Consider the following 23,589-nt stretch of genomic DNA (forward strand, 5'->3'; position numbering starts at 1 on the left):
AGATTTCATTAGGCTAAAATCCTACAACATATTACGCTAACTTACCTGCATCACAGAGGTTTTGTGAGGTGAGTGAAGTTTGGCCTCTCAGGTTCACTGCAACAACTCCTTGTTGTTCTTTTTCTGTGGGAACAACAACACAGCAGTCAGAAACACAATAGTTGAGCTGGACATGAATGTGAAGTTTACTTCTTGATATCGATATATTCATTTATTCTTTTAAAAACAGTAAGAGGAGGTTTAATAGGTGGGATCGGCAGCTTCTGCAATATCCTGTCAGGGAAACACTGATCAGGTGATCGATTGATAACTGCAGCTGTTTTGTGTCTCGTTCTCTCCGTCAGATTCCTGTGAACTCACATTCGACTTAAACACAGTAAACAGGAAGATCAAACTGTCTGACGACAACAGGAAGGCGACACTTTTGATGACTGAGACGTCCTATCCTGATCATCCAGACAGATTCTCCTGGTGGTACCAGCTGCTGTGTAGAGAAGGTCTGACTGGTCGCTGTTACTGGGAGGTGGAGGTGAGCGGAGATGTTGATGTATCAGTGGCTTACAGAGGAATCAACAGGAAAGGATTCACTACAGACAGTGGTTTTGGAGGGAATAAGCAGTCCTGGAGTCTGAACCACTCCAACGGTTTTTACTCTGTCTGGCACAATAACAGAGAAACATCCATTCCTTCCTCCTCCTCCTCCTCCTCCTCCTCCTCCTCCTCCTCCTCCTCCTCCTCCTCCTCTGGTAGAGTAGGAGTGTATGTCGACTGTCCTGCTGGCACTCTGTCCTTCTATGAAGTCTCCTCTGACTCACTGATCCACCTCCACACCTTCAACACCACATTCACTGAACCTCTTTATCCAGGGTTTGGGATTCGGCCAAAGTCTGGAATGTTGGACTTGTTTAAAATTAAGCTTTTCTCAGGTTCTGAGTTCTCAGTGTCTCTGTGTCGTCTGTAGGAGGGAGAGTCGTTCTCACTGACTGGATAGTTCAGTCTGTACAGGATCACACACAGCTGATGTTATTTAGTATCAACCTGATCATTACTATAAAACAAGAGTAGTTATATATGCAGATGATTTGGTGCTCTACATTGCAGCATTAACATATGAAGAGCTGATTCATGTGCTGAGTGCTGAGCTGAGAACAGTGGCTCAGTGGGTAAGGAAGAGGAAACTATTGCTGAATAACTAAAATGTATAGTGTTTGGATCAAGACGTATGCCGGCCAATAATCCTCAGATAAACTCATCACTTGGGGGACGGCCAGTGCAACGAGTTAAAGCGGTCATGCTACTTGTTATTGTGATGGATGTTAGACTCAACGTGGACACATTGATAATATTGTAGCTAAAATGGGAAATGGATAGATAGATGGATTATTAAATCACCACAGGGAAATTAAATTGCTATAGCAGCCAGGTACATCTGAATTACAAGAGAACACTATAAAGAATAAAACTAGAAAGGGGAGAGTGAAAAATACAGGGTAGATACATACACACAAGATAAAGTGCATAATGGTGACTGTAATGTAACATCAAGCTGTCTGAACCAAGTGATCCAAGCTGTAGTTTGGCCATATCTTGTATATTGTCCAAGTAATTTGGTCAAAACAAAACATCCAGATTAGCTCTCCACAGGTGCACAGAAATCTCTCGTGGCTTCCTGTAGAGAGCAGATTATAATCCAGTCTTCTGATCTCCTTCAAATGACAAGAAACCAAAGCGTTCTTCCGGCCACGTAGTGCACATCAGAGGCGAACATAGCTACGTGAGCAGACAGGCCAGTTTAGGATGTATTTTACCACAGAGACCCAGGAGAAACCTCCTCAAGACGACTGTCATTTACAGAGTAATAACAGAGAGATTACAGGAAGGAGCTCACATTATTAAAACAAACACTAAAGCCGCTTTCAAGACAACAATTAAAGAGAATCTAACCTGATAAACTGCATGAACACAGCGGACGTGTCATCTTGCTCCCTACCCACTATCCTCTTTGTAGTGTAGATTTCTGTTTTGGGATCCTGATAATGATAAAGTCTTGTTTTTGAACTTTAAATGACGACTCTTCTTTGTTTATGGGCTGTTTAAGTTTGACTTTGTGTAGTTTAGATTGTTCAGCTATGAGCCAGTGAATGATGGTGTCCATGTAAACAATCTGTATAACACACGTCTGTCTCTAAATAAAGATTTCTTCCTCCACAAACATTATTAGCTGTGTCTCAGTTGTTTCTGACTAATATCACTGTCAATATACAGTATATCAATATCAATGATCAAATATCCTTCTGACATTTATACATTTATAATATTTATAAAGTCAAACTCGAGGCTTCAAAATGGCGGTCAACAAGCTAACAGGTGACGTCATGGTGTCCACGTCCACTTCTTACACTTCGTGTGGTAAGCAGGCTTGACGGCGCCCCCTGCAAACTTTCAACCGCAAACTTTCAGCTGGGAGGCCAGTTCAAGTTCAGCACTGGTCTTCTCCTCCAGCTGCTTCTTGACCTCCTCAAACTGCTCTACAGTCTGTGTGCTGACCTCCTGCTGAGTCTGCAGACTAGAAGCAGGCTTGAGTTCGGAGCTGGTCTTCTCCTCCAGCTGCTTCTTTACATCCTGAAGCTCAGCCGTCAGTCTGCAGACGTCTTTCTGACTTTCCGGCTGCCTCAGTGGCTTGTTTTCAGTCAGCCGCCACGGCCGGTTGCGAATGGGATGGTTGATTCTTTCCATTGATGTTCTCGCTCTCTAAAATCTCTGTGTGTGTCTGATATCTGTGATGATCGCTGTGTATCTGTGAGAGTGAAACTGGTGAGTTTCAAACTTGTACCTTATATATACTCAAAGTGAGGGTCAACATTCTAAATGTCTTTGATGTGTCATCAGAACCATCTAGAATGTTGACGTGTCATCATATTTATTTACAAGTTTGAACAAAATGGCCGCCCCAACATCAGACCACGCCCCCACAGGAAGTGCTCAAGGATTTGAAGCTTTGAATTCTACATAGTGTCCAGAGACGTCTGTAAATCAGCCTATAAATGTTTTGGAGCGTTGCAACCTGTGAAATGACTCGTTTGACCATCAGACTTTGATCCAGTCAACAGCATCACTGAATTTTATTATTTGAATTATGCCACAACTGCTTTACATGTTAACTTGTTTTCTAAAACCATAAATGTTCCAGTTTGAATGTTTTTGGACCCTCTCTGCTCTGACAGATGTGATGCTCTGAATGAACAGCAGGTGGCAGCAGACGCTCATGTCCCCATAAGTCTGTTCCTCCAACACAGTTCATTTGTTCACAGGTAGAAGAATCACTTTAGTTGAAGTAGTAGAATTACTATAAAATACTCCATTACAAGTTTAAAGTCTGCTTTGGAAATGTTTCTTCATTGAAAATAACCAGGTGTGACACTAAAGCTCAGTGTTTCTCTGTGAAGTGTGGTGGAGGAGCTGCAGAGAGTCTCCTGTGTGTCCACCAGTCGTCCCACAGCTCAGTCTAACTGGTCCCAGTGGGACTCTGCAGTGGTCAGACTGGTGTGATGGTGGTTCATGTCTTTCCTCTGCAGATGTGTGTGTGTATATATTCAGTATCTATCTGTTGTACATGATTCTATAAAGCTGATTGTTCTGGAAAGTTTCATGTTCACGAAGGATGATATTAAAAAAATATGTTTTTGGTTTCTGGTGGCTCGTTCAAGGTTGGAGCTGGTCTTCTCCTCCAGCTGCTTCTTGACCTCCTTCAGCTCCTCAGCAGTCAGTCTGCAGACCTCCTGCTCAGTCTTCAGCTGTATCGCAGTATACATTGATTTTTAAGGCTATAAAGACAAAAACTTCCTCACAGGTTGAGCTACTGTTTTATTCCCCAGTAGAAAAATAAATAAATAAATGAAATAAATATAAATGAAATAAAATCAAACATTAATTTAATCTTAATAATGATAATAATAAATAATAAATACCCAACTGGTAAAAAACTTTTTGCACATAATTTTCATCAAAATAAAATAATTTTAAGATAAATGATAATAAAATTAATTTAATTTCAGGATGAAGTCTGTTACCTCGTTGTCCCTGTTTCTCAGTAATTACACTGTGTCCTGTGATCATTAAAACACTTTCAGTGGAAACACACAGTTGTTTATCAGCCTTGTACAGATAATCAATAAGTATTATACTGATACACTGCAGTGAATAGTTACACAGTGACTTGTGGGCTGTGATCTAAAGCATATCCACCTTAACTTTGGACTTATTAAGGTGGATCTTGTAGATGTTCTCACTTTAAATCAGGGGTGTCCAAACTACGGCCCGCGGGCCAACTGCGGCCCGCAGGAAATTCTAAAAACGTATTGGAATGCGGCCCACACATGGAACCTGTGCTGGACTGTGTTGTACTCCTTAGTCTCACCACTAGGTGGAGTAACTGTCTGAACGAGGCAGCTTCTCTATAAATTGAGTAACCGAAGAAGAAATGTGCTACAGGCAGTGATGGCGAGATGAAGCTTCATGAAGCATTGAAGCTTTCCATCCAATTGCGTCACACATGGGTCGAAGCTTCATGGTGCTTCATTTGCTCTACTGCGCCATCAAGTGGACAAATAAAAGTATGACAGCCAGAGTGGTTGAAGTGACACCATGGCTTCGCTATGTGAAGCTTCATTCATTCATTCATTCATTCATTCATTCATCTTCTATCCCAGGCAAGGCATGTGAAGCTTCAATTGTGAATGTGCTTGTGCAACTTGTTTTAGGACTGTGCTTGTGGTACTAGGAAGAACAGTTTTATTTGTTTTTATTCAAAAATATAAATTTTTCCACAGTGCTGGGACTCAGGCGGTTTCTTTTTTGGCACAATATTTCTCCCGCCTTTGAAAATACCCTTTCACAAGGGACAGATGAAGCTGGGGTACAAAGAATTTTCACAGCTAGTTTGTACAAATTTGGATATGTCTGCTGTTGTCGTTTCCAATACTCCAGGGGGTCCTGCAGTATTGTGAGATTTGGCTCTCCAAGGTACAGGTGAACTTCGACTGTTGCATCAGCCGTGATGTTTTGGGTTCTTGTCTGCTGGACTGTGGTGTTAAATCGCTGCCACAGTCTGCTACCTAAAACAGAAAAACAGGCTGTAACATGTGACTGCATTCAAATACACAATGACAATGAATCCCTTACATGAACTTGCAGGCTGAGAAGCTTCTGATGTGTGTGGCTGTGAAGAGGATGATGATGAAGATGAGGATGATGATGACATGGCATTGGTTCTCATTACTGCAGCACACTCAGTTGTGAGCCTCCTCTCTGCCTCTGCTGCTTTATTAGGGCTGAAGAACCCTATTTTTTTTTAAATCTGGGGTCGAGGAGGGTTGCCAGTGACATGATGCTCATTTGCTGTAGTATGTTCAGCTTCTCCCTCAACTGGTGTCTGAGTTTTTCGACCATTTCTCTGCTCTCTGGAGTTTGCAGATTACCCAAATCCTCCTCTTCCAGTGCTTGATGCAACATAGAGAGAAGGGGAATGACTTTTGAGCCCGATACCTGCTTCTCCTCTGACAGTTCCACTGTTGCCTCATGAAAAGGTGACAGCCCTTTCAGACAATCTGATATGATCTCATATTCTTCAGATGTTAGTGGAACCAGGTCTGTGCGCAGGCCTGCCAGAGCTGCTCCTACAGGCTCTCTTAGGTTGTATAGGCGCTGGAGCATATGATATGTACTGTTCCAGCGTGTCTCCACCTCTTGAATTAATTTAAGTTTTGCCTGGCCCATCTGTATTTGCATCTGCGTCAGCCTCTCCTTAAACAAATAAACAAAAAATACATTAATTCAAATGTCATTACAGCAGCAATTTGAACAAAAGAATGCAACTTAGAATATTGCTATCAAAAAAACAATACTTACCTTTGCAGTGGTGCTACTCTTGAAGTAGCCCACTATTTTTCTTGACTTTGCTCGAATTTCTGACAACACAGGGTTTAGGTCCAGAGCCTTCAGCTATGAGCCAGTGAATGATGGTGTCCATGTAAACAATCTGTATAACACACATCTGTCTCTAAATAAAGATTTCTTCCTCCACAAACATTATTAGCTGTGTCTCAGTTATTTCTGACAAATATCAATGAAGATCATTCTGATATTTATACTGACAGAGATTCAATGACACCTTGATGACACTTTTGTTGTTGTACTAATCAAATGCTTGAAAAGTTATCATACTAAGTTTTTAACAGTGTAATTATGTGTTTTTTCTCAGTTTTCACAATTTCAGCCAATAATACAACAGTTAGGCCAATTTACACATGAAACCCTTCATAGAAAACCAGTGTTTGATCACACTATGATATGAACAGTGAGACAACAGTCTGAAGGATGATGAACAATGTTCTACAGAAATACAACCATACAGATACAATTTATCTGTTTGTATTTTATTCTAATTATTGTTCATATTGTCTATGTGGAAGAAACTGGAGCACCTGGAGGAAACCTGTGTGTGTGTGTGTGTGTGTGTGTGTGTGTGTGTGTGTGTGTGTGTGTGTGTGTGTGTGTGTGTGTGTGTGTGTGTGTGTGTGTGTTAGTCCAGGTCCTGGACCTTCTTCTTGCTCTTGTACTTGTGCCGGTGTTTTGGCGTCAGAGCTTTCTTGAAGAGCCTCCAAGCTGAGATGTGCTCCTCTGTTTCCTGGATGTTCTCAGGAGCGTCGACCTGTTCCATGACCTCTGTGTTCTCCGGTGGGGAGGTCGTTGCAATCGGCTCGCACATCATCTTCATTTCCCTCTCCAGTGCCTGATAGGCTTCCTGCTGAGTCTTCAGCTGGGAGGCCAGTTCAAGTTCGGCACTGGTCTTCTCCTCCAGCTGCTTCTTGACCTCCTCAAACTGCTCTACAGTCTGTGTGCTGACCTCCTGCTGAGTCTGCAGACTAGAAGCAGGCTTGAGTTCGGAGCTGGTCTTCTCCTCCAGCTGCTTCTTTACATCCTCAAGTTCAGCCGTCAGTCTGCAGACGTCTTTCTGACTTTCCGGCTGCCTCAGTGGCTTGTTTTCAGTCAGCCGCCACGGCCGGTTGCGAATGGGATGGTTGATTCTTTCCATTGATGTTCTCTGTAGACTAACTGTCTTGAATGTAATCGCTAACCCAAATCTCTGTGTGTGTCTGATATCTGTGATGATCGCTGTGTATCTGTGAGAGTGAAACTGGTGAGTTTCAAACTTGTACCTTATATATACTCAAAGTGAGGGTCAACATTCTAAATGTCTTTGATGTGTCATCAGAACCATCTAGAATGTTGACGTGTCATCATATTTATTTACAAGTTTGAACAAAATGGCCGCCCCAACATCAGACCACGCCCCCACAGGAAGTGCTCAAGGATTTGAAGCTTTGAATTCTACATAGTGTCCAGAGACGTCTGTAAATCAGCCTATAAATGTTTTGGAGCGTTGCAACCTGTGAAATGACTCGTTTGACCATCAGACTTTGATCCAGTCAACAGCATCACTGAATTTTATTATTTGAATTATGCCACAACTGCTTTACATGTTAACTTGTTTTCTAAAACCATAAATGTTCCAGTTTGAATGTTTTTGGACCCTCTCTGCTCTGACAGATGTGATGCTCTGAATGAACAGCAGGTGGCAGCAGACGCTCATGTCCCCATAAGTCTGTTCCTCCAACACAGTTCATTTGTTCACAGGTAGAAGAATCACTTTAGTTGAAGTAGTAGAATTACTATAAAATACTCCATTACAAGTTTAAAGTCTGCTTTGGAAATGTTTCTTCATTGAAAATAACCAGGTGTGACACTAAAGCTCAGTGTTTCTCTGTGAAGTGTGGTGGAGGAGCTGCAGAGAGTCTCCTGTGTGTCCACCAGTCGTCCCACAGCTCAGTCTAACTGGTCCCAGTGGGACTCTGCAGTGGTCAGACTGGTGTGATGGTGGTTCATGTCTTTCCTCTGCAGATGTGTGTGTGTATATATTCAGTATCTATCTGTTGTACATGATTCTATAAAGCTGATTGTTCTGGAAAGTTTCATGTTCATGAAGGATGATATTAAAAAAATATGTTTTTGGTTTCTGGTGGCTCGTTCAAGGTTGGAGCTGGTCTTCTCCTCCAGCTGCTTCTTGACCTCCTTCAGCTCCTCAGCAGTCAGTCTGCAGACCTCCTGCTCAGTCTTCAGCTGTATCGCAGTATACATTGATTTTTAAGGCTATAAAGACAAAAACTTCCTCACAGGTTGAGCTACTGTTTTATTCCCCAGTAGAAAAATAAATAAATAAATGAAATAAATATAAATGAAATAAAATCAAACATTAATTTAATCTTAATAATGATAATAATAAATAATAAATACCCAACTGGTAAAAAACTTTTTGCACATAATTTTCATCAAAATAAAATAATTTTAAGATAAATGATAATAAAATTAATTTAATTTCAGGATGAAGTCTGTTACCTCGTTGTCCCTGTTTCTCAGTAATTACACTGTGTCCTGTGATCATTAAAACACTTTCAGTGTAAACACACAGTTGTTTATCAGCCTTGTACAGATAATCAATAAGTATTATACTGATACGCTGCAGTAAATAGTTACACAGTGACTTGTGGGCTGTGATCTAAAGCATATCCACCTTAACTTTGGACTTATTAAGGTGGATCTTGTAGATGTTCTCACTTTAAATCAGGGGTGTCCAAACTACGGCCCGCGGGCCAACTGCAGCCCGCAGGAAATTCTAAAAACGTATTGGAATGCGGCCCACACATGGAACCTGTGCTGGACTGTGTTGTACTCCTTAGTCTCACCACTAGGTGGAGTAACTGTCTCGAACGAGGCAGCTTCTCTATAAAATGAGTAACCGAAGAAGAAATGTGCTACAGGCAGTGATGGCGAGATGAAGCTTCATGAAGCATTGAAGCTTTCCATCCAATTGCGTCACACATGGGTCGAAGCTTCATGGTGCTTCATTTGCTCTACTGCGCCATCAAGTGGACAAATAAAAGTATGACAGCCAGAGTGGTTGAAGTGACACCATGGCTTCGCTATGTGAAGCTTCATTCATTCATTCATTCATTCATTCATTCATTCATTCATTCATCTTCTATCCCAGGCAAGGCATGTGAAGCTTCAATTGTGAATGTGCTTGTGCAACTTGTTTTAGGACTGTGCTTGTGGTACTAGGAAGAACAGTTTTATTTGTTTTTATTCAAAAATATCAATTTTTCCACAGTGCTGGGACTCAGGCGGTTTCTTTTTTGGCACAATATTTCTCCCGCCTTTGAAAATACCCTTTCACAAGGGACAGGTGAAGCTGGGGTACAAAGAATTTTCACAGCTTGTTTGTACAAATTTGGATATGTCTGCTGTTGTCGTTTCCAATACTCCAGGGGGTCCTGCAGTATTGTGAGATTTGGCTCTCCAAGGTACAGTTGAACTTCGACTGTTGCATCAGCCGTGATGTTTTGGGTTCTTGTCTGCTGGACTGTGGTGTTAAATCGCTGCCACAGTCTGCTACCTAAAACAGAAAAACAGGCTGTAACATGTGACTGCATTCAAATACACAATTACAATGAATCCCTTACATGAACTTGCAGGCTGAGAAGCATCTGATGTGTGTGGCTGTGAAGAGGATGATGATGAAGATGAGGATGATGATGACATGGCATTGGTTCTCATTACTGCAGCACACTCAGTTGTGAGCCTCCTCTCTGCCTCTGCTGCTTTATTAGGGCTGAAGAACCCTATTTTTTTTAAAATCTGGGGTCGAGGAGGGTTGCCAGTGACATGATGCTCATTTGCTGTAGTATGTTCAGCTTCTCCCTCAACTGGTGTCTGAGTTTTTCGACCATTTCTCTGCTCTCTGGAGTTTGCAGATTACCCAAATCCTCCTCTTCCAGTGCTTGATGCAACATAGAGAGAAGGGGAATGACTTTTGAGCCCGATACCTGCTTCTCCTCTGACAGTTCCACTGTTGCCTCATGAAAAGGTGACAGCCCTTTCAGACAATCTGATATGATCTCATATTCTTCAGATGTTAGTGGAACCAGGTCTGTGCGCAGGCCTGCCAGAGCTGCTCCTACAGGCTCTCTTAGGTTGTATAGGCGCTGGAGCATATGATATGTACTGTTCCAGCGTGTCTCCACCTCTTGAATTAATTAAAGTTTTGCCTGGCCCATCTGTATTTGCATCTGCGTCAGCCTCTCCTTAAACAAATAAACAAAAAATACATTAATTCAAATGTCATTACAGCAGCAATTTGAACAAAAGAATGCAACTTAGAATATTGCTATCAAAAAAACAATACTTACCTTTGCAGTGGTGCTACTCTTGAAGTAGCCCACTATTTTTCTTGACTTTGCTCGAATTTCTGACAACACAGGGTTTAGGTCCAGAGCCTTTTTGACAATTAAACTTAGAGCATGTGCCACACAATTCGTGTGACGCAAATGCAACTGCTTGGCACAAGCTCCCATATTTGCGGCACCATCAGTCACTAAGCAAGTGACTTTATTTGTTATTCCCCATTCTGCCATGAGTGCTGATTTTACATTAGCCATATTTACGGCAGTATGTGCTTGGGGGAAATGCAGCACCCCTAAAACAACTGACTGCAAAGCAGTTCTGTCATCAATGAAATGACATGTCACTGCCAAATATGCATCAGTGTTTATAGAGGTCCACATATCAGAGGTCAAGCTCACAGCAGTTGCCTGAGAAACCATGGCTTTGGCTTTCTCCTTGGACTCCATGTACCGTTTCTCCACCATAGCTTTCAAAGCCTAAAAGAGGAGAAAGATAAGAACAATCTTAGAATAGCAATGATGGAGAAATGGTGAAAAATGGTTCATGTGCTCGCATACACACCTGTCTTGTGGGAAGAACATAGTTGGGATTTAAAGCTTTAACAAGCTTTCTGAATCCTTTGTCCTCAACAATAGTGAAGGGCTGGGAATCCTCAATGACCATGTTCACCAAGGCCTCATTCACATCACTCTCTCCTGATGAAAAATGAATGTTACATATATATATATATATATCAATAAACAGGTAATATGCAGATCAGAAATTATTGTTTTCAAATAGAAACTTACAGTGTAATGTTTTTTTTTTTTACCTGAGCTTGATCCACCTTGGTTGGTCTCCTTGTTTTCATGCAGGGCCCTGTAATGCCTCAGCATAGATGAGGTGTTGTTGCTGTATACCAGCTCTTTGGTACACAAAAGACACTTCACCTTTTGAAATACCAGGAAATAAAAAATAAATTAGAACAAGCGATGTGCGATGTTGTCACACTTACTTATTACAGTTCACTTATTATTGCTATTACTGCCTACCTTGTTAGGAGAAATCAGGTCAAAGTGTTCCCAGACAGGGGAGGATCTTCTCTTTCTTGGTGGTTCCATGAGGAAAAAGAGTCGGAAAACGATTGCAAACAAATGTACCGCAGGCAAAAATCTACAAGTACTGAGGGGAGAGTCCATTGTGTTTTGCTATCTCTTATATTCTGAACCGCACGTCAAACCCGCAAACCGGTTCCTGAAGCAGTCACGTGGTACGGTCAGCTCGCGAGGCTTCGAACGTCACCACATACGTCATCAACACAAGCCTCTATACGCGCTTCACAAAAAAAATCTTGGATTACTCGACACACGCTCCGAAGCCTCGGCACGGGAGGACACATCACTAGCTGCAGGTGACCCAAAATGGCAGAATTAAGGAAACATAAGAGAGCAAGTGAGTGTAGAGAGTTTCAGACGCGGTGTGTGATGAGAGCACAGCTGATAACTAATGACGATCACTTTACATTACGGAGGAGCTGCTTGATGTTAGCAGTCTAAAGAGCACCACGACAGGTGAGGATGTTTTTGAAGCTGTGCCAGGTGCAGTTGGCATGATGGGACTTAAATGGGACGAGCTGTGTGGAGGTACGACGGATGGAGCTCCAGCTGGGACAGGGGAGCGCAAAGGAATCTACGGTGTCTGCCGAGGGGCAAGAAAGTGGAGGTAAGGCTGTTGATTCGAGCACCAGGGCTCTAGCACAGACTATTTCAAGCTTCCCTCTCTGATGCTGGTGCTGGTGTTGGGGGGGCTGGCTAAGTCGTGGCTCTGTGCTGCAGCGGTTTTATTCCCTGAGATCAGAAATGGACCAGTTTTGAAGAGAGAAGGACCTCTTCATGAGCTCAGTGACCCTCTCTGGTTGGCATGTTTAGTGGATCTCACTGATCACCTGAACACACAAGGCAAAGACCAGCTTGTACCACTACTAATAAATGAAAGCCCACTAATGGAAAGGCTGTTTTTTTTTTTTCTTGAATCAAATTCAGTTATCAAGCAGAATTTACCTACATGTGATTGATTTTGCCCACTGTAATCCACTAGAGGTGAGACCATATACATCACCTCTAGTGGATTAAAGTTAGCAGTATAATACTTCTAGTGAGCGGCCCAGCCCTTTGGATGTTTTTCTGTATGTGGCCCTCAGTGAAAAAAGTTTGGACACCCCTGCTTTAAATGGTTCAAATGTCCTCCTTTGACTCACGCCTGATTGATTTCTAGTATTAATGTTGTCAAAGTGACAATAAGAGGAACATCTTCTATGAACTCTCCTCTCGAAGGCTGCAGTGAGCTGAATTGTCAGGACCACTGCTCCTCCTCCTGCCTATGGCCAGAGGTGGCACTGTTTGTCTGTCTCTGTGTCTCTCTCTTTCTCTGTGTGTGATTGCAGGAGCGGAGGCAGCTGTGTGATCACCTGCAACTAATCAGCCTGTCTGCTACTTAAGTCTGGTTCAGGCATTCACCCCCTGTCAGTTTGTCAACTCTGCTGTTCCCTCTCAGACCTGTTCCTGCCCTGACTACGACCCCGGCTCTGATCTGCCTTGCCTTGCCTTGCCTGTCCTGGATACCGGCTCCTGCCTCCAGCTTCAGAACCTTGTTGAGCTCTGATTGCCTAGATCAGCCCTTGCACACAGCAGCTAAGTTTATGGATTATTTTGTTAGTTGTTCACCTTTCGTTTGTAGTCATCAGCCCCTGTAACTCGGCAGGTAAGTTTTTGTGTTTTGCTTTGTTAGCTGTTCTGTCTTTTGTTGGTTTTCTATTTTTGCGCTCTGCCATTGTTCCTTAGTTGTTCCCCTTTTGTTCATGAGGAGTGGCAGCCTCGTCGTTTTTGTATTTTCCTAACTCTGTTGTTAATAAACCCGTGTGAACCTGAGTTTGGGTTTGGTCCTGTGTCCACATTTTGGGTTCTCGGTCCAGTTCTGACATGAATAACACATAATGTTGGACACAAAGGATGATGGGTAATTATTTGTACTGAGTTTTACTTTAATTCAGTGTATTTAAACCTACAATCTGAAGAAAGACTAGAGGAAGAGGAGGAGGAAGAGGATCCAGACCCCGTGGAGCCATTAGTGCCCTTCATGCTGTCAGAGGAAGAGATCAAATCATGTTACTTGTGTTTTCTGTGGTTTGGCTGTTGTTTTATTTCATCTACTTTATCATTTTATGTTTATTTTTACTGAAGCCGTTATTTTTTTATTATTTTTATTTTATTTATCTATCTATTATTATTATTATTTATCTGTCTGCTCAGGGTGAAGCTGGAGAGAGCGGGGGTCAGTGACCAGCTGGCTGCATGGGTCACTGACTACCTCACGGACAGACCCCAGTCTGTGAGGCTGCAGGACAGTGTGTCTGATCAGAATCAGAATTCTTTTATTGTCATTGTGGAAAGAAGCACAACGAAATTGAAATAAAAAACAGCAGCTCTCATGGACAGTGCAAACAACGGAAGGTGCAAAAGAACGACGGAATAAACTTTAGTGCAAAAACTGTACTGGGGGGGTATTAACATTGGATTTTTTTAAGAATAAAAAAGATATGTACAAAGAATATATAAAAGAAAATATATACAAAAATATAAATAGGTGAAAGAACGTTCCTGTTTTCACATTTCTTTGGTTGGTTGTATTTTTGGTGTTTTGTATTGTTCAGGTTGTGTTGTTGTTATTTATTTAGGGCAATGACAGCTCTGGGGTAGAAGCTGTTCTTTAGTCTGTTGGTGCTAGACTTTATTGCCCTGAAACGTCTGCCTGAGGGAAGGAGTTGGAAGAGGTAGTGTCCGGGGTGTGAGGAGTCCCTGATGATGCTGCGGGCTCTCCTGAGGCAGCAAGCGCTGTAGATGTCCTCCAGAGATGGAAGAGGGCAGCCAGTCAGTCTGTGGGCGGTGTTAATGACCCACTGGAGCTGCTTCCTCTCTGCCGCAGTGCAGCTGGAGAACCACAGCGAGATGCCGTGGCTCAGCACCGACTCCACCGAGCAGCGGTAGAAGGACACCAAGAGCTCAGATCTTAGGTTGTTCTTCCTGAGAATCCTCAGGAAGTAGAGTCTCTGCTGTGCCTTCTTCAGGATCGCTGTAGAGTTTGATGTGTAGAGTAGAGTTTGATGTGGTGGTCTGCAGCACGGGGCCAGCAAGACAAAGGAGATGGTGGTCGACTTCCACAGGAAACCCTCCATCACTGCACCAGTGAACATCCAGGGACTTGACATCGAGAGAGTGAGGACATACAAGTGCCTGATGGGTGTTCACCTGAACGACAAACTGGACTGGACAGACAACACCGACTCTCTTTATAAGAAGGGTCAGTGTCGTCTGTAGCTGCTGAGGAGGCTTGGATCCTTTGGAGGGAGCAGACCACTGCTGAGGACCTTCTATGAGACTGTGGTGGCTTCTGTGGTTTTTAATGCAGTGGTGAGTTGGGGAGGGGCGACAAGAACAGGCTCAACAGACTGATAAAGAGAGCCAGCTCCGTCTGTGCCCCCCCCCTGGACTCCATAGAGGTGGTGGGAGAGAGGAGGATCTTGGCCAAACTGTCCTCCATCATGGACAACACCTCCCACCCTCTGTATCAGACTGTGGGGGCCTTCAGCAGCTCCTTCAGTGACAGACTGATACACCCTCAGTGTAAGAAGGAGCAGCTCCTTCATCCCGACTGCAGTCAGACTGTACAATGCTGCATTATAGCCTGCTGCACCAACCACGAGCACAACCACCACCTAGTGCACTTTATTATTACCCAGTCTGTAACAACTGTGCAACAATCCACAATCTACATCATTCTTCTGTTTATTTATTTTCTCTTTCTTTAACTGTTTCTGTCCCCTTGAGCTGCAGTAACAGCAACCTTTCCCCACTGAGGGTCAATAAATGTTATCTTATCTAAGTCATTCATTCATTTATTACTTTATGTATTCGTTGCCGTGGTAACGGTGACATTATGGCCCCTTCTTGTCTCAAAGTTTAGTTTCACTTTTCACTCTTCAAGTTTTAACTTGTCAGTTCGTCGTGTCACAGTTGGTTTTCTCCTTCTTCTGAAAGGTAGGACTGTTTTTAGCGACATGTTTTCACTGTTTGACTCCTGAATGATCCCCTGTTCGTCCCGTTTCTTTACTTCAGGTAGAAATTAACTAGAATTAAAGCTGCAGCAGCATTTAAGGGGCCTCGCTAATGTGAACACAGCTGGTGACGCAGTTTGGTCGACATGGCGTGAATCTTCATCTGCAGCGAGTTTTAATGGAAACTAGGTTACATCACGTGTATCACTCGAAAGTTTCGTATAAATCTGATGATCTTTGTCAGGAGATCCTGTCGTCTGCAGCTGTTGCTGTGACCTTGAGGCAATAAGGTCACGTAGATGTGTTAGATGAGGAAATAAGTCAAAGTCAGCGGCCTCACACTCACTGTGGGTGTGTGAGGCTTTTAGGTAAAATGGTAAAAATCACCACCCACACAACAACAAAGCAAAATAGCAGTTACACAAAAACCAAATAAGCTCAACTAGAACATGTTTAAAGTAAACAACTAACAAGCAGAAGGAAACACGACCAGCAGCACTTCTTATCATTAAAACAAGTGTTAGGCTGAACAGAACTGACTGAACCCTCAGTGCAGACGAGGACACAGGTTGGGAGACAGGGAGGTTTATTTACTACAATGAACCAAAGCAGGGCTGAGACCAGGGGAAGCAGGCTGGTGGAGCAGGAACAAATACGAGCAAACACGACAAGGAGTCTAGTAACAGGGAGCCTGAAGTTTATCATGTGGAAACAGACAATCTGACAACAAGTGAAGAGCTGAGCTGGTCTGATAAAGACAGGGGAGGAGTAGGAGGCTAGATTAGTGATGAGGAACAGGAGCGTGGGCTGATGACCTGGAGTGACCTCCTCGACTCCACTCAGGTGACTGACACACCTGAGGGAGAGAGACACACCTGAGGGAGAGAGACACACCTGAGGGAGAGAGACACACATGAGGGAGAGAGAGACAGACACACCTGAGGGAGAGAGACACACCTGAGGGAGAGAGAGACAGACACACCTGAGGGAGAGAGACACACCTGAGGGAGAGAGACACACATGAGGGAGAGAGACACACCTGAGGGAGAGAGACACACCTGAGGGAGAGAGACAGGGGGAACAGGGAAAAACACCAGGATCCTAACACCAAGACAACTAAATATCCAGGTGGTGGTGGCGGCACACAGAGACTCAGCGAGGGTGAAAGTTTTGTGTTTCTTGTCTTTCATCGCTCAGAGACTTTACTAAACTTCAGGGCAAAGCAAGGATTTAGACAAAAGAGGGGAAGAGAGCCGGGATCCATGCCAGGCTAAATACTCTCTAATGACAGCAAGCTGGAAGAGCTCCGTCTGCTGAGAGAGAGAGGAGAGACTGCTGTGTGTTTGCTTTCACTGAAACATGGCTGCATGACGGCATCTCAGACGCCCATTCAGCTGGAGGGGATTCAAGATTCTAGATGTTTATTGTCATATGCACAGAAAACCAGACAGTACAATGAAATTCTAGTAGACTACTATCAACAACACAAACTAAGTAAGCTATAACTTACTTAGTTACCACGATAAAGTGACAACAGCAGTGAATGTAAAGTGTATTTTGCATGTAAACAGAAAGATGACAGTATGGATTACAGCAGCAGCACCACAGTATGTGTGCAGGCGGACAGAGGGGCAGCAAGCTCCAGCTGCAGAGGATAGTTAGGGGAGCTGAGAGGTGTCGTCTGAGTTTCCCTCCCCTCTGTCCGAGAACTCCTTTTGTCAGAGTCTCCTTTGTGTGGAAGCCCGTTTAAGCCAGTGAAAAAAAAAAAGATGAGATAAAAAGTCGAAATTACGAGAAAGGAAATGCGCATGCGCTTCAGTTGTACCGACAGAGAAAGGGGTCCATGAACGCCTCGCTTGTCCAGGTACAGCAACGACGCTGTCCTGTGGTTGAAAGGTCGCTATTGCAAGTGACTTCATGGCTGCATGATTTAGCTTTGAAATATTAAATTAGTTCATTGTTGCAGGGAGCAAAACAAGTTGCGAGAATTTCTTTAATGTGGCTTTGAAATGATCTTCTAATGTCTAACTCTGTGGTCTTCGTTACAGTGCGTCTTAGTCTTTCTACGCCAAAAGTTCTTCTTGCTTAAAATCCTTTCTAGTGTGTTTGCTCAGTATAATCCCATGCAAATCAGAGAGTAAATGAAGTATTTCATCCGTTGTAAAGCCCCGTTTAAAGTAGTCCTCAGTGTACTGGCAGTCCATTTCTGTGTCAAACTATACAGGATTCATACAAAGAACTGCTGCTCTGTCGGTACAACTGAAGCGCATGCGCATTTCCTTTCTCATAATTTCGACTTTCTTATCTCGTAATTATGACTTTTTATCTCATCTTTTTTTTTTTTTTACTGGCGGAAACAGGCTTCCGTACCTTTGGACTGCTGACCTGGAACAGACTCACTATTTAGCACTTCAGTTCACATGAGCCTCTTTTCCACCGCAGGAACTTTTCTCATTTACCCAGGATTTTGAAAAACCTCGGCACGTTTCCACCGAAATTACCCGGGAAAAAACTTTCCCTCAACCCCAAACGTTCCCTGAAAACAGTTCCTAGTAGGGGGGTAGGACTCAGATTAGTCTTGAGGGGCGGGGCTGTGTGCTGAAGAACACTGATTGGTGGAAAACACTTGCAGCGTCCCGCACTTCCTTTCCAGTGTGGCTACAAACTCGTTTATTTCATTTCTACGAGCTCATTTCTATGGACCGAGTCTGTGGAAGAACAGCCGACAAGCTGGTGGAGCTGAATGTAGGACACACGGGGAAACAATCTCGTGAAAAGTTGAAGAAACTTATGCAAGATTATAAGAAGCTGAAGGACCACAACAGTCGCAGTGGGTCCGACCGCCGTACTCTACGTCCCCCATACGTCATCATCAGCTTGATGTGAATAAATGTTCCGGGACTTTGAGGTTCGGTGGAAACACAAACCACATAGATTACCAGGAAGTCTTAAAAAATAAAATCCTGGTAATAAAAGTTCCTGGAAATGTTGGTGGAAAAGGGGCTGTAGTCACTTTTTTTATAAACGTTTGTGCATGTGTTCATCCAGATACGAACACTTAGAGGTACAATACACTTAAAACCTGAAGTCCACCCCCAAAATATTAAATAATCTATGATACAGAAAAGCAAAACAAAACAAAAACAAACAATAAAACAAAACAGTGTCAGTGAGGACATTTGAACACATCGGTTGGGCTGCAGGTGTTTCTATGTCTATATATGTCTATTGTCTTTAGACAGGCCATGAAGGGCCCAGGTGTTTTGGAAGAGCGGTTGTTTCCCCTTTATGGTAGACGTTATTTTTTCCAATGTCAAGAAGGTCGCAGTTAACTCTGAAATCCATCTACCGACCTTTTTCCATGATAAGGTCACGACTCTTCTAGTCAATAACAAGCTTATCTCTTGCAGTGTGCAGGGATGTGTGTGTCTCATTTTGCCTGCACTACTGTTGTATGTACAGCTAAATGACAAAGTTTGATTTGATTTGAAATGCTGACAACTGACACTAACAGGAAGAGTTTCTCTCCAGTTCATATGTTTGTGTGTCGTCTTCTCTGTGGACTGAAATAACTGAATTTGTCTGGATAAGTGACGGCCTCTTTTTCCACAGCTACAGAGAATAAACACCAGTCTGTCCCTCAACCAATGAAGAAGAAAAAATAAGCAAGAAGAAGAAATGCAGAGAACACATTTAGGTGACGAGTCCGCGCCGACCAAAAGGACTCACATGGAATCAGAAGACAGGTAAGGAAACACCTTCATATACACAATTTGGGTGAATTAGCCTTATGTGGGGCATTTTTTGCATTTCAGACATTGACAGTACCTTATATCCACATTCAGTAGCACTCCCAAATCTCCAGGATGTGTCCTAATTAAACCAAAAGAGGAAGTGCAGATATCACACCCAACAAAGAAACGGGACACTGAGAAGAAACACCAGAGGAGGGAATATATTTTGGAAGAATGGTGCTCAGAAAGATGGTTTTTCCTATTTATGTACCAAACTCAATTCAAAAACCTCATTATTTTAAAGTTTCCTGCTTTCAAAGAGACATTTGCATAGTGACCAGTAACCATTTTAAAGGCTTCACTAGTGATCGAGGTCTTGTTGTGATTTCGGCATGTGGATCATCCACATCCACATTATTTTAACAGAGTTATTAAAATACGTTGTCTTTCACATTGAATCTAGAATCTATTAATGGTGAATAACTCTTGTGCTGCATAAAGAAAATAAAAATAAAATAATTACAATAAACAAAAGATACAAAACAAGCAAAGTATTAAGACTGTGTGTTACACCACCAGGTCACAGCACCTACACGTGCAGCCGAAGCACACAGCAGACACTCCTGGATCTGAACCTGGATCTGTACCTGAACCTGGATCTGAACCTGGATCTGTACCTGAACCTGAACCTGTACCTGAACCTGAACCTGAACCTGAACCTGAACCTGAACCTGAACCTGAACCTGAACCCAGCTGTGTGTCTATAAAGAGTGATAGGTCAATGCTGCTTCCTCTTTTTTTTAAGAAATCTGCTGATGGAAGGTAAGAATTAAACTGGTAAAAACACATTTGAGACAGAAAGTTATTTGTTAATAAATTGGACATATTTTTGTCCGACATGCACATTTATCTGTGCTGCTGACGTTTCAGGGTCCTGCTGCAGAGACGAGACTCTCCTGAACCCAGCTGTCTGTCCTTCAAGAGCGACCAGTCGAAGGATGATTTCATTGATTTTAAAGAACAACCTCCATCTGCTGACCTTATGTAAGCTTACACTGACATTAAGAGTTGGTGAAACTAGAAAAGAACTAGTTTGAATCAGAATCAGATTAAGAAACAGATTTATTGGCCAAGTATGTGATTTCTGTTTTTCCACTGATCTCCTCCAGACAAAAAGGGAGACAAGAACAACAAAGCTGAACGAAGCAAACACACATTTAACTTAAGCACAAAAAATGAACATTTAAGGTCTTTGTACAATGTAAATCTGTGAATATTTATCTAAGTATAGTTTAAAAAAGAGTGAGAACAGACAGTAGTGCAATGATGCAGTGACGTGATCTCATGTTCATATATATAAAGACACACAAACACATTTTCAGACTCTAGAAGACCTTTAGTGTTCAAACCTGCCGCCTCCACACGGCCGACCAATCACTGAGTGAGGTGGGTGTGAGGACACAACCCGTCTGGGGGGAGGTTCAGACGCTGTTCGACCATCTGACAATGGAGGGCACTGATGTTTGAACTGTTGTGTACTTGTTGGTTGTCATTTTTCTCCTGGGAGCTGCCCAGCACAACCAGTTTGATACCAGCAGACACTGAGCAGCTCTACTGGAGCAGCTGGAGGGTCAGTGAGGGAGGGAGAGCTCATTGGAGGGGTTGGTGAGAGCTGCTGGGACTAAACAAAACCAACTAGTGAAGCAAACCACTGAGCTGAACTCTAGAAATAGGCTGTTAACTGTTGATTCTCAGTGGGATCAGCAGGACGAGTAAACCTTTACCACTACAGGGAGTCACCTGACCTTGTGTTTGACTCTCTGCAGACAGACACAATGTGAGCTAATTCTTCAGTGTTCCTCCACAGAGTTGACCAGGAGCATCAAACACCCCTGGACTCAATATTTATGGTCTGTTGTACAATAATTACTTTTACATCTATTCTGTTCCAAATCATCTCCACACACACGATTTTGTTTGACTTTGATCGTGTCATTCCCATGATCCTCTGCTGCAGCTGCTGGAGGAGAATATGGTCAGTCTTGTGAAGAAGGAGCTGAAGGAGATCCAGAGGGTTCTGAGTTCAGACTGCTCAGGATACTTAGAGAGTCAGAGGGAGGGTGAGGATGAAGAGCAGAGGAAGAGCAGCAGAGAGGCGATTCTGAAGATCACACTTCACCTCCTGAGGAGACTGAAGCAGGAGGAGCTGGCTGACTATCTGCAGAGCAGTAAGAGGATTTCTGGATAAACGGGACATTAACTAATGTCTCTAGAGACGATAGAAATGTATTATTTATTACTTTGTTGAAATATTCATCATTTCTCAAATGTTCTTATTTGTTTTGTGTCCATTCAGAAACTTTTGCCTCCGTTTGTCAACGTAACCTTAAATCTAACCAGAAGAAGAAGTTCCAGTGTGTGTTCGAGGGCGTCGCTAAAGCAGGAAACCCAACGCTTCTGAACCAGATCTACACAGAGCTCCACATCACAGAGGGAGGGACTGCAGCGGTCAATGATGAACATGAGGTCAGACAGATTGAAGCAGCATCCAGGAAACCAGACAGACCAGAAACAACCATCAGATGTGTGGACATCTTTAAAGCCCCACCTGGAAGACAGGATCCAATCAGATCAGTGATGACAACGGGAGTGGCCGGCATCGGGAAAACAGTCTTAACGCAGAAGTTCACTCTGGACTGGGCTGAAGACGAAGCCAACCAGGACACACAGTTCATGTTTCCATTCACTTTCAGAGAGCTGAATCTGCTGAGAGACAAAACATGCAGCTTGGTGGAACTCGTTCATCGTTTCTTTCCTGAAACCAAAGAAGCAGGAATCTGCAGGTTTGACGGGTTCCAGGTTCTGTTCATCTTTGACGGTCTGGACGAGTGCCGACTTCCTCTGGACTTCCACAACAACGAGACCCTGACTGATATTAAAGAGTCGGCCTCAGTGGATGTGCTGCTGACAAACCTCATCAGAGGGAATCTGCTTCCCTCTGCCCGCATCTGGATAACCACACGACCTGCAGCAGCCAATCAGGTCCCTCCTGAGTGTGTTGACATGGTGACAGAGGTCAAAGGGTTCACCAACCCTCAGAAGGAGGAGTACTTCAGGAAGAGATTCAGAGATGAGAAGCAGGCCGACAGGATCATCTCCCACATCAAGACGTCACGAAGCCTCCACATCATGTGCCACATCCCGATCTTCTGCTGGATCACCGCTACGGTTCTGGAGGACGCATTGAAAACCAGAGAGGGAGGAGAGCTGCCCAAGACCCTGACTGAGATGTACATCCACTACCTGGTGGTTCAGACCAAAGTGAAGAATGTCAAGTTTGATGGAGGAGCTCAGACAGATCCACACTGGAGTCTAGAGACCAGGAACATGATCTGGTCTCTGGGAAAACTGGCTTTTGAGCAGCTGCAGAAAGGGAACCTGATCTTCTATGAATCAGACCTGACAGAGTGTGGCATCGATATCAGAGCAGCCTCAGTGTACTCAGGAGTGTTCACCCAGATCTTTAGAGAGGAGAGGGGGCTGTACCAGGACCAGGTCTTCTGCTTCATCCATTTGAGCCTTCAGGAGTTTCTGGCTGCTCTTTATGTCCATCTAGAATTCACCAACAGTGGTTTCAATCTGCTGACAGGCTGCCAAGTGTCTGCAGTGACAGAGCTCCACCAGAGTGCCGTGGACCAGGCCTTACAGAGTCCAAATGGACACCTGGATTTGTTCCTCCGCTTCCTTCTGGGCCTTTCACTTCAGACCAATCAGGATCTCCTGCAAGGCCTGGTGAACCAGACAAGTAGTAATTTACAGGCCACTCAGCAAACAGTCCAGTACATCAAGAAGAAGCTTGAGAAAAATCTGTCTTCAGAGAAAAGCATCAACCTGTTCCACTGTCTGAATGAACTGAATGATCGTTCTCTAGTGGAGGAGATCCAACAGTCCCTGAGTTCAGGACGTCTCTCCACAGATGAACTCTCTCGTGCTCAGTGGTCAGCTCTGGTCTTCATTTTACTGTCATCAGAAAAAGATCTGGACGTGTTTGACCTGAAGAAATACTCTGCTTCAGAGAAGGCTCTTCTGAAGCTGCTGCCAGTGCTCAAAGCCTCCAACAAAGCTCTGTAAGAACAGGCAGATTTTGTTTGATTGAAATAATAATGTTGTCACTGCTGAGCTTTAATGAGAGAAATATATATAAATAACTTACACTCATTGTGTCTTCAGGCTGAGTGACTGTAACCTCTCAGAGAGAAGCTGTAAAGTCCTGTCCTCAGAGCTCAGCTCCCAGTCCTCTACTCTGACAGAGCTGGACCTGAGTAACAACCACCTGCAGGATCCAGGAGTGAAGGTCCTGTCTGCTGGTCTGGAGAGTCCACACTGTACACTGGAAACTCTCAGGTAAGCTTGCAGTACAGTTGGTGTCAAGTCAGTAGGAGGCAAATAGTGACTTGTGTGCCAAGT

The 23,589-nt window shown here is 43.5% G+C and overlaps 1 protein-coding gene across 4 annotated transcripts in view; it reads left to right on the forward strand.

Annotated features, from left to right (window-relative positions):
- The window catches only part of LOC139207073 (NLR family CARD domain-containing protein 3-like), a 71,972-nt gene that overhangs the window by 10,782 nt on the left and 37,601 nt on the right, over nucleotides 1–23,589 (forward strand). The window contains exons 1-7 of one of the 4 annotated variants that reach the window (XM_070836706.1): nucleotides 18,933–19,134; nucleotides 19,702–19,944; nucleotides 20,053–20,166; nucleotides 20,990–21,032; nucleotides 21,140–21,350; nucleotides 21,479–23,249; nucleotides 23,353–23,526. In XM_070836706.1, the coding sequence (XP_070692807.1) occupies nucleotides 19,067–19,134; nucleotides 19,702–19,944; nucleotides 20,053–20,166; nucleotides 20,990–21,032; nucleotides 21,140–21,350; nucleotides 21,479–23,249; nucleotides 23,353–23,526 (2,624 nt within the window). In that variant the 5' untranslated portion in view covers nucleotides 18,933–19,066. Of the gene's footprint in view, nucleotides 1–344; nucleotides 2,215–18,932; nucleotides 19,135–19,701; nucleotides 19,945–20,052; nucleotides 20,167–20,989; nucleotides 21,033–21,139; nucleotides 21,351–21,478; nucleotides 23,250–23,352; nucleotides 23,527–23,589 lie in introns of those variants that run through there. The other 3 variants (XM_070836707.1, XM_070836705.1, XM_070836708.1) reach the window with 3 other exon arrangements.

Source organism: Pempheris klunzingeri, chromosome 9 (assembly GCF_042242105.1).
Source record: "Pempheris klunzingeri isolate RE-2024b chromosome 9, fPemKlu1.hap1, whole genome shotgun sequence".
NCBI lineage: Eukaryota > Metazoa > Chordata > Actinopteri > Acropomatiformes > Pempheridae > Pempheris > Pempheris klunzingeri.